This window comes from Acanthisitta chloris, unplaced genomic scaffold (assembly GCF_000695815.1).
Source record: "Acanthisitta chloris isolate BGI_N310 unplaced genomic scaffold, ASM69581v1 scaffold15126, whole genome shotgun sequence".
NCBI lineage: Eukaryota > Metazoa > Chordata > Aves > Passeriformes > Acanthisittidae > Acanthisitta > Acanthisitta chloris.
This window is the reverse complement of record NW_008677760.1, coordinates 1-11,340: the sequence shown is the minus strand read 5'-3', so window position 1 is coordinate 11,340 and position 11,340 is coordinate 1. Positions and strand designations below refer to the sequence as shown.

General features: G+C 44.7%; 1 protein-coding gene across 1 annotated transcript in view; it reads left to right on the top strand.

Moving 5' to 3' along the window:
- ZMPSTE24 (zinc metallopeptidase STE24) overlaps window positions 1-8,663 on the top strand; it is a gene marked incomplete at its 5' end in the record, with an annotated part of 18,688 nt that extends 10,025 nt beyond the window's left edge. The window contains 5 exons of the mRNA XM_009076642.1: window positions 781-922; window positions 4,031-4,191; window positions 5,584-5,688; window positions 7,410-7,553; window positions 7,861-8,663. Coding sequence (XP_009074890.1) covers window positions 781-922; window positions 4,031-4,191; window positions 5,584-5,688; window positions 7,410-7,553; window positions 7,861-8,085 — 777 coding nt within the window. The remainder of the gene's footprint in view (window positions 1-780; window positions 923-4,030; window positions 4,192-5,583; window positions 5,689-7,409; window positions 7,554-7,860) is intronic.
- Between the last annotated feature and the right edge of the window lie 2,677 nt (window positions 8,664-11,340).

Below are 11,340 nucleotides of genomic sequence, written 5' to 3'. Positions count from 1 at the left end.
AGGGAAAAAATCCAGTTCCTGTCAGGAAAAAATCCAGTTAGCCTGTCAAGATAACTTTGGAATTAATGTCGATGTCCATTTGCTGCTCATGTCATGTTCCTTTTTCACTAACCAAAACTTGAACTTTTAAAATAAATTAATATAAATCTCTTTGTGAAGGTCCAGAGTGTGAGGAAAGTGAGCTCAGCTTTCCTTCCCATCACAGTGTTGTTCTAGTTCTAGATGTCTCAGCTGGGCTGCAGCTGCTGCCAGTTTGAGGACATGCAGGTGTACTGTAGTGATTCTTCTGGGACAAGGCCTTTAATCATTGCAGACCCAGAGGCATAAGGCAGTTCCTCAGCCCTGCAGACAGCTGGGAGAAGGGGAAGAAAATAGGGGGCATGAAATTTCTTGCCTCACCTTAGGCTGTGGTTTTGCAAGTTAGCAGGAATTTGAAGCACGGGACTATGTCCTGGTTCCTTCGGCTCTGCAGCTTAGTGTGAAACACTTCAGAGCTTTCCAGGACTGGTGAAGTGTGTGGAAGTGACAGACTGTCCTTTTTGAGCCCTCTGCACTGTTCACTCCAGTTCTGCTGAGGTGTGTGGTTGGTTGGGCCCCTGCCCTATCCTCCTGCTGAGCTGTGAGCTGTCACTAGACACTGCTGCTGGGGGACCATGGAGAGCCTGGCCATGGATCCCTCTGCACACAGGGCTCTGCTGTATCCAGTGTTTTGGTCTGAAACTGTGCCCTCTTTTTATACTCACTAAACACAGGTTTGCATGTCCTACTCTGTGTTTGCAGGTGCTTGTTACAATCTATGCAGACTATATTGCACCTTTGTTTGATAAATTCATTCCACTTCCCGAAGGAGAGCTCAAGCAGCAAATTGAAACAATGGCAAAGAGCATCGACTTCCCACTGACCAAGGTGTATGTTGTTGAAGGTGAGGGTTTTTTTATAAAAAACTTTGTAAGTTTGAAGTGGTGGGTTTCAGCTTTGGCTGTGGGTGCTGTCATAGGGCAGTCGCTTGCATTGATCAGATACTGCAATACTTGTCAATGTCTGTGCCAAAGTCTGTTCCATTTTCCTAGGGTTTGCTCTGAGGTCAGAAAAGTGAAGCTGAATGTACAGCCTGAGCTCAGCCTCTGGCTGGAAGCATTGTCCTGGTTCTGTGGGATGGAAATACCCAGTTTGGTCAGGAATGGAACCAGGAACTGTAAACCAAAGGGAATAGTTTAACTTTTTTGTCTCAGTTTAGCATTAATTATCTCAAAGTCCTTGGTGAAACAGTTGAAAAAGTCGTGAAACATATTTCTCCTTAAGGTGTGTGCAGGTTTCTTATGGGATGGATGGAGGAACTCACACCTGCTTCTTGAGACTGTACTTTATTTCATTTTCTAGTAATGAATTTATTGTCTTTTTTCCTTAGGTCATGGAATATGACCTGGAGCATGCCAACTGCCATGTGACTTCCTCTCCAATTCCATGTTCATGGAGCACTTTACTGTTTGATGTTTCCACTATTACTCATTTTTCTCCTGTCTGAACTTGATTTCAGGGACTTCATCTAATTTTGTTCTGGCTTTGTGCCCCACCTGTGAGGCTCAGAGGTGGCTTTTATTGACTTGGTGAAAGCAGCATGAGATGGCATAAAGAGCCAAGGCAGTCGAACTTTGCAGCCGCAGAAAGTTACAAAGGCTTTATCCAGCCTGGAAGCTGTGACTTTCACAACTTCAGGCTGGTCAAATCCTGCCAGTGCTCTGCCTTCATGCCACTGGAACTGCTGATACACTTGGGGCACAGGTAACTCTTCTCTTCCCCTGCAAAGTTGAAGCTTTTCAAGATGGAGAGTCAGTGCAGAGGTTTGCCAAACCAGTTTGGTTTTCCCAGAAGCACTGCTGACTGTGTCTCAGCTTCTCACCACGGGGACAGGTGTAGTGTGCTGCATTGCCTTCTCCAGCATGTCCTGCTGCAGTGGAGGCTGCCAACCCCCAACGTGTAGCACCCTTAAGAGTGCTGAGCCAGCAAATTCCCCTCTGACATGGGGCTGGTTGTGAGAACACCTTTGTACCTGTTTTTCTGCACTGTCTTGGATCTTCCCACTCTGGAACTATTTTCTTGGTAACATGTGCGACCAAGTCCTTTAATTTCAGGGTTCATTCTGTAAGAGGCAGATTACAAAGGCTCCCTCTCTACCAACACTTAGTGGAGGTTGAAGTTTTTTATGATATACAGACGGAAGGAAACATTGCTACCTGTGGCTATTCACATTTCTTCACTGAGAAGGGACTGGATGCTGAGGTTTAATGCTCTGACCCATCCTTTGTTTATCTGTTTTGGTTTGGTGCTGAAGGTCACCATGACCATCCCACACGTTGGCTTCCAATGCAACAATGGATGTTTTTTGCCCATTTTATGGGAGCTTATGCAGCTCATACACTCATAGTGAGTGTTCATAGCTTCATAGAATTTTAGGGGTTGGAATGGACTTTACAGATCATGTAGTCATAATCCCCTGCCCTGGGCAGGGACACCTCCTCACTGGATCAGGTTGCTCAAGACCTCATCAAACCTGGCTTTGAACATTGCCAGGGTCAGGGCAGCTACCACGTCCCTGGGCAACCTGTGCCAGTGTCTCACCATCCTTACAGTAAAAAACCTTTTTCTGATATCCAGCCTAAATTTCCCCTCCTTCAGTTTGAATCCATTACCCCTTGTTCTGTAATTGCAGTTCCTAATAAAGAGTCCCTCTCTAGCTCCTTGTAGGCCCTTCAGATATTGAAAAGTTGATATGAGGTCTCCATGCAGTCTTCTCCAGGCAGGCTGAACAGCTCCAACTCCCTCAGGCTGTCCTCATAGGGAAGATGCTACAGTCCTCTTATGAACTTCATGGCCTCCTCTGGGACTTGCTGCAACAGTTCCTATGGCTTCTTGTGTTGAGGGCACCAGAATTGTGTGCAGTATTCCAGGTGGGTGTCACAAGAGCAGAGTAGAGGGGAAGAATCACCTCTTTTGACCTGCTAGTCATGCCCTTTTGGATGCAGCCTAGGATTCAATTGTCTTTCTGGGCTCTGAGCTCACACTGCAGCTCATGGTGAGTTTCTCATCCACTGTCTCTCCCAAGTCTTTCTCCTCACTGCTGGTTTCAGTTACTTCCCCACCCAACCTGTAGGTGTGCTGGGATTGCCATGGCCCAGATGTAGGACCTTGCACTTCATTTTGTTGAACTTCATGAGGTTTGCATTGTTCCACCTCTCAAGCTTGTCAAGGTCCCTCTGGATGGCTCATCCCTTCCCCCCAGTGTGTCGACTGCCCCACACAGCTTGGTGTCATCAGTGAACTTGCTGAGGGTGCACTCAGTCTGACTGTCCTTCAACCTGACTTGTCTTTTGCTGCAAAAAAACAGAGGAATCCATCTCTGCTCTCACAGACATCCTTCAGTCTTCATGTTGCAACAACTCTCCATAGGCAAAAAAAAGCTTTTAATCAACTGAAACCATCCACATTCCATGGAAAGAGATGAGTTTCTTGGCCCAAATTGTATTAGTGGTAGAGACAGCCCATGATTGACCTGATCTAGATAAAAGTAGCTCTAAAAATTGCCTATTTCAAACAAAAATAATATTGGGGGACTGTCTATAGTTAATCTCGTTATTTTCTCCTTATCTAACATCCTTATCTCTTTCCAGTCGTCTTTGGTGGCACATTGAACGAATTCAGCACAGGTTCCTTACAGGAGGCAATGTCAATGCAGAATGCTCCTTCCACTCTGAATCTGAAATTGCCATAGAATTTGCTTTTCTTCTGGACATTAGATCTTCATGAGTGCTCCTATGATTTTAGTGCTTTTAGTGCTTTACATGTTACATTTCTCTGTTGGAGTCATTATTACTTAGATTTTAAAATATGCTTCAGCCTGCAAACTGATTTGCTTGAGTTTGTCTACTGCTCATTTGGGTACTTGGAGAATTGCTTTGGAAGAGTCTGTGTCACACTGCACAGGCTGCAGTGATGGGATTATTCAGTCTTTAATGCACATTTTCTCCATCAGGTTCCAAACGTTCTTCCCATAGCAATGCTTATTTCTATGGATTCTTCAAGAACAAGCGGATAGTGCTCTTTGACACCCTCCTGGAGGATTATTCTGCATTGAACAAAGAACCAGCAGAAGGAGAAGATGGTGAGAATGAAGAGACAAAGTCTAAAACCAAAGTGAGTTTGTTTTTCATTGTGTTATTTCCATCAATGTCTTGGTGAGATATTCCCTTGTGTTTTCTAACACATTTTGCAGGTTCTGAGTGAGTTGCTAAAACCCAAACCCTAATGATTCCAACACCAGTGTGTCCCTGGGTTGCTAATTGGAATTTCTGGGGCTTTGTGAGTGGTGCATGTAGCACCCAAGAGACTAAAATCCACAGAGGCTTTAGCAAAACGTTGGTTCCCTGCATGGAAAAACTAGACCTCCCTTATAATTGTTTGAATAAGGGACCTGTGCAGGGTTTTGGCTCATGTTCCTTCTCTTGGGACTGACACACCAAAGCTTCCTTTGGAAGGAAATGCTTTTAACTCTCAGTGTGTCATTTGTGTGCCTTTTACTGCATGCAGGAGTTTTGGTGCAGAAGGCTCACATGGACAGATCCCACATGTGCATCCTCCCCTACCCTGGGCAAGAACAGGGTGGTTGCCTGGCACTGGCCTCTCCTTTGATGTGCTGCTGCACATCAGGAGTCTGCTGTCACAGCTGTTGTGACCTCAGAGGAGTGTGGGGATGGTTAAAGCTGATGGAATACTTTCTGAAGAGCCTGAAGGAGTAATTCTGGTGCAGCCTAGGGTTAGGCCAATCTCAGGATTGGTGTTTAGTCCAGCTTCTGCTCCTTGACACCATATTGGTGGTGGAGTTCTTGTCCAGGGTTTGGTTTGGCAAATCCTGCAGAAGTGGGTGATGACAGGAGAGATGTTGAGCTCATCTTATCTAGTCATGAGAGTCATTTGTTCCATTTCGACAGATTCTTCAACCCTTGTGCTTCTGACTTGCTAATGTATCTTTGAAGGTACAGGATTCCTTCCTAATGATAGCTTTAAGGCATGTCATGGGTTTTTTTGAAGAGAACAGGGATGGTGTCATTCCCTTTTAAGGAACAGTAATGCCTTGGGATGGAGGCTGCATGTTGAGTGTTGAAGGAAATAGGGAGAGGGCTTTGCTCTCAATTCTCCTCTGAAAGTCTCCAGCTCTGTGTGCCTGCTTCCATTGCAATGCTTTCCTTGAGGAAAGAAACAGGGCAGGATCAAGGCATGGTAGGAGAGAATTTGGAAGGCAAATCTTCCAGAGTTGTTCCAGGTTTGCATCAGCATGTCTGCATACATAGAAATAAAGAGATCACCACCTCATGGTAGAAATCCTCATGAGCTTAAAAGGTGATATTTTTTGAAAGTATCTTCTCGGAAAAAGGCTCAGTAAGAAATTATGTGTGTGTATCTGCTGTTAGAAGAGAGTGACCTGATCTAGGAACACTTAATTGACCTAGGGAAAAACAAGTAAGTAAGAAATTTATTCACTTGTGTTCAGTCATACCTGATATTACTTCTGCTTTGTTATTCCCTTAGAACAAGAAACAAGGGTGTAAAAATGAAGAAGTTCTGGCTGTACTTGGTCATGAATTGGGTCACTGGAAGCTAGGTCACACTGTCAAAAATATTATTATCAGCCAGGTAAGTCACTATAAACTGAGGGTTTTCCTGGAGCACTCTGTAATTATTGCTGTTTCTGAGTGCCTGCTTCCAGGTTTGTAGGTGTGCCTTCACCTGATACCCTTGTGCTCTGTGACAGAGAGTTGGTTTGGGTTTTTGCTTTGCTCTATGTGCAGTGAACATGCACTCACCTTTCTGTCCCCTCCTTGCTTCATCTGGTTGGCAGGAAGCTTCTCAGAAAGCATGTCTGCTGCCATTTCAGTTTGTCTCAGTAGCCTTCTCAAGTTGGGACACATTGCTCTGTAACACTTCTTTCTTGTCTGTTTGACTGTGGGCCTTCCCTGAAGGTCCTGTTTCTATCCCTGTGCTAGGGATTGGATTGGATGTATCCTGACTCCCAACCAGCATTTTGTAGGTGTTTGTCATTATCTCTGAGAAAGCTTTGCGCGTGTGCTTGGGAGCTTCTGTCTGCCTCATACCTTGGAAAGCTGAGAAGAAATGTGATTGAGAATTGGGAAATGTCACACATTACATATATTGTGTTCTTATACCTTGTGCCTTGATTGTTAATAAATACCTTTATTGTGCCATTCTTGGTGCATGTCCAAAATGGGGATGAACAGTGGAGCAATCTCTGGAGAGACACGAATTGGTGTGGTGTAATCTGTGTTGTTCAAGGTATCACTCATGCTTCTATTCTCCAAATTCTCAGCCTTTTCTGGTTTTTTTCTCTTAGCAGCCCTCCTACACACCTTCTGTAATTCCATCGCGTCTTTCTTGCCATGTGTGTGCTGTTCCAGAAATGCTGTTCTGTTCTTTTTCTAAGGCTATTCACAAGCTTTTAGGCTGTAAGCATCACTAGTAAGTTCCTGTTTAAAAAAATATCTGTTTTCACATTGACTTTTTCTTACCTGTGCAGCTCAACACTTCTGACTTTCTGCTTTTACCTTCCAACTTCTGTCATCGGCACTGGTCCCTGCTAACTACTAACTATTACACTGCTTTTGCCACTTTGTTAACTCATGGAATTTGTCTTTGGATCCACTTTCTAGATTACTACCGTTTTGCTGTAACAGGTGCACTTTATCCTCACTTCCAGAAATTTTCACAGTTCTTCTGCAATGTCTTAATTCTGCTTTCACTGTTTGCTGTCACAGCCAATCCTCTTCTCTGTTCTCTGTGTTTCAATAGCAGACAATATTCTGGCACCTTCCACATTCCTCTAAAAAGACTAAACAGCCCCTTGGATGAGTTGAAAAGGTACCAATCACCCTCTGTCTAGCTGGTCCTGCCTCCTGGCCCTGAAGAGGCAGGCAGGCACAGCTCAGCCTCAGCACTGCAGGGCTTGCCTGGGAGTGTAGGTTGTTTCCAGGAATAGAAGTGTGACACAGCACAGACACGTTTTTGTTTTGCTTTAAACTTTGTACAGGCTATGCTTAATTCTAAGAAGATGGGTTCTACCCTGTACTCTCACCTCACTTCTCTTCTTGCCTTTTTCTTCCTTCATTACTTAGATTTTTTTTTTTTGCTCACTGACAGAAAATCATGGTGTTTTTACTGGATGCATTTTCAGAGAGCAGGTTTGCTCTGAAGCAGGTTTGCCTCTGAAGAAGAGGCACAAACAGCTGTTTGCTCCTCTTGTATGCGAGTTCAAAAGTAATCTACTTGTTTTTTACAGAAGTGTTTCTATGAATATCTGTAATGTGATGTTTTAAACTCAATCACGAATGTTGTTTCTCTAGATGAATTCTTTCCTCTGCTTCTTCCTGTTTGCTGTGCTAATTGGCCGGAAAGAGCTCTTTGCTGCGTTTGGTTTCTATGACACCCAGCCTACCCTGATAGGCCTGATGATTATTTTCCAGTTCATCTTTTCACCTTACAATGAGGTAAATTGTTTTTAAGACATAGATGCTGAAGTATGATCCTATTCAAATAATGATTTTGTTTTGACTGGGAAAGTTTGACATTTCCAGGGGATGTATTTGGTGTCTCATTTTAGTTATCAGGCTGAGTGCTGCAGGTTGGGTAAGAGTCCCAGTTTCAAGTGTGGCTTGGATAAACCTTAGTGAGATCATTCTGAAGCCAGTGATGTGTGGGGTATGGGAAGGTAGATATGGTGGTATTTACTGACACTGTAAGGAGTTTGCAGATAGCTGAATTTTAAAGTAATTTTCAATATATTTCTCTCCATAGGTTCTCTCCTTCTGTCTGACTGTGCTAAGCCGACGATTTGAGTTTCAAGCAGATGCATTTGCCAAGCAACTTGGAAAGGCTAAAGACCTGTATTCTGCTTTGATCAAGCTTAACAAAGATAATTTAGGATTCCCTGTTTCTGACTGGATCTTTTCAATGTGGCATTATTCCCATCCACCCCTTTTAGAAAGACTTCAGGCCTTGAAAGATTCAAAGCAGGAGTGAGAGGAATTGTTGCCGGTTCAGAGACAGTGCGTCTATCTCAGAAGCAAAGTTCAGAGCTGCTTTTTCATTTTTTTAAAAGATGGATAATGCCAGTTCAGTGCACTGTTAACAGCACCACAGATCTGAGAGTCCTGAAACAGGTATTAAATTACAAGTGACTTCTTTTTATCAGAAACCAAACTGTGGAACTTAATTTAGAAAACGTACTGGATGAAGACCTTCTCCTCACACACACTGCCTTGTATTTCCATATCATAGCATAGACTTAAAGGGAGGAAAACAAAAGTGTAGACTTCAAAGCACCTTTTCCTTCAGTTTGTGTCTGTCTTGAGCATTGCTTTTAATCCTTTTTCCATTCTCAGCATTCTGTGACCCTTCCCAGTCTCACCCTCTTCACAGTGAAGAGGCTTTGAGTGATTTATTACCTGTATAATGACACTTGTACTCACCAGTCAGTGTGTTGTGTTTGAAAGCTGAAAGTCACTACAGGCCTTTCTCCTGGATTCATGTCTATCACAATGGAAAATGCCACTTAATAAAATCTTCTTTCTCTGAAGTGTGGGAAGAAGGATGAATTACAGCTAGGGAGATATATCATGGCTTCTTTTGAAATGAGCACTAGTAGGTATTGAGTAGCATTGTGGTGGGATTAGGCTGCTCCTCTTCCCACTGTGTTGCTGGGCATATGGAAGGGTGTTACAGGGAGTCAGAACAGGACCCACATGTTAGAGAAAGTTGCTGATTCCCTTTTGCCAGCACACAGGATGGGTAACAGCTCTTCCACATCTCAGTTCCTCCATTTCTGTTGTCATTTCCTGGATTTTTTTGTGCATATGGAAGTGTCCAGTTGCTCAGGCAGTGTATCAGAGCCATTCTGGGGGGAGTTTGTCCTCCGTTCCATGAAGGGTTTTCCATTCATGTGAATTCAGCTGAAACATTCTGACAAGAAAAGCTCAGGGCACAGTTTGCCCACACCAGTTAGTGAAGAACAAACTGTGGACATGGCTTCAGCACTGATTATCTCAAGAGTTCTCTGATGAAAGATGGAATTAAATTTAATTTGTTGAAATAAAGGTAAAAAATGCAAGTTGGCATGTGCATACCAATGTTTTGGACCAGCCTGAACACACATTCTTCATATAAACATCAGATTTTATATCTGCACTAAATTAAAAAGGTCTCAGCTCTGTGCAAATAGAGAAGTCACCAAAGCACATTCTCATTGTTTCACATCTCAGAGTATTCTCAGATACTTTACTGTTAGCTTACATTTGCTCTTCTGATCCCGGGGAGCAATTCCTTACAAATGATGGGCACAGTGATGTCTCAGGTGCAACAAGATGTTGCTGGAAGCCTTTTGTATGCCTTATTCTAATTGTGCTTATACCCAGTAAATATGGAGCTAAACTGTAGATACGGACTGAGGACGTGGTTTTACAAATATGGAGAGTCTATTTGTCACCTGAACTGCATTTAATAAAGAGCCCTCAAAAATAAAAGGATTAACTTCAATCTATCAATTCAGAACCATAAATGTGTCAAATTTTGGGTGAGGTGTTGGCTGGTGTAAAGCTATGGAAAATATGTTAAAGGTACTCTGAGAAAACCATTTTTCTCACTCATTAGGTAAATCATACGAACAGAAAGGAGTTTTGTGGCTATTTCAGAAATTTGTCTAAACACAAACAAAAGGAGAGTAAAGTGGGGAGGTGAAGGAAACGCCAGTTTATGGAAGCATGAAATTCTTGGCTTATAGGCAAGGATAGTGTTCTTATAGCAGTTGCCTGTTACTTCACTTTCTTCCCTGTCACTATTTGGAGTTGATCTCTGCAGTCCCTGCAGCTGGATTTTATAGCTAACTCCTGAACATGGGTTCAGAGTTGGTTCTGTTCTGCTCCAGTCGCTTACCAGTATTGGAACTGTTCATCAGTCTGAGCTGCTGACCTGCCTGCCCACATTACTGCTGGGCATCAGCTACACCTTCTACAGCCTCTAGTTGCTTCCTGTCTTCCTAAGAATGGTCAAAATCACACCTAATCTTCCTGTGCAGCTCCTGCCTTCCCAGGTCCCTAAGTCCTCCTAGTGTCTACACAGCCATGTGATCAACCAGTGCAAACCAGGCTCATGGCAAGCTCTGCTGGGACCAGCCACCATCCTTCTGAGAAGTAACCAGTTTTAAGGAGAGAGACAAGAAAATTAGCAAGAGTTAGGGTTTGTTTTCTGTTCCCTTTAGCTAATACTGTTCAAACACTTGAGGCAAGGGAGCCCAGAGCAGAAGACCTTTGGCAGTGCACAGCCCCACTGTGCGGCTGCTGGCACTGACCAGCAGTGTCCCATTCCCTGCATGAGAGAGGACATGGTGAGGAAAGGTCCCAGACCTTGGAAGGTGACAGGAGGATTAAAATGTGAATGCTTTGTGGGCAAGAAGCTCAGTACATCTCGGCAATGTGCACAGGCACTCGGAAACCCTCGTGCTGGGCTGATCCCATGGTGTTGGCAGCAGTGAGGGGGGATTCTGCTCCTCTGCCCTGCTCAGGTGAGCTGCTCCAGCTCTGGGGCACAAATGGAAGAAAGATGTGGACCTGTTGGAATGAATCCAAAGAGGCTGCACAGATGCTCCAAGGGCTGGCAAAGCTCTGCCATGGAGCCAGGCTGGGAGAGCTGGGAGTGTTCAGCCTGGAGAAGCTCCAGGGAGACCTCAGAGTCCCTTCAAGTGCCACAAGGGGCTCAAAGAGAGCTGCAGAGGGACTGTGGGCAAGGAGTGGAGGGAGAGGACACAGGGAATGGCTTTAAGCTGAAGGAAGGTTGATTTAGATTAGACAGTAGGAACAGATTCTCCACTGCGAGGGACAACCGGGACAGGTTGCTCAGAGCAGCTGTGGCTGCCCCAACCCTGGGAGTGTTCCAGGCCAGGCTGGATGGGGTTGAAGCAACCTGGGCTGGTGGAGGGTGCACATGCTTTAAGGTGAGGTTTAAGATGAGGTGCACATGCTTTAAGATGAGGTTTAAGGTCTCTCCCGACCCAAACCGGTCTGTGACTGTATGATGGCACCAACTCCCTTTCAGCGGCCTCAGTGTGTTCACACAGGACGCCTATGGCCACAGGATTTGGGGACGGAGGGATCGAGGGGACGCAGGGGAGCTCGGGCGGGATCGGGAGGGATGGGCGGATCGGGGAAGCTCAGGGTGACTCCGGAGGGATCGGGAGCCATCGGCTCGGCTCGGGAGAACTCGGGAGCGCTCGGCTCGGCTCGG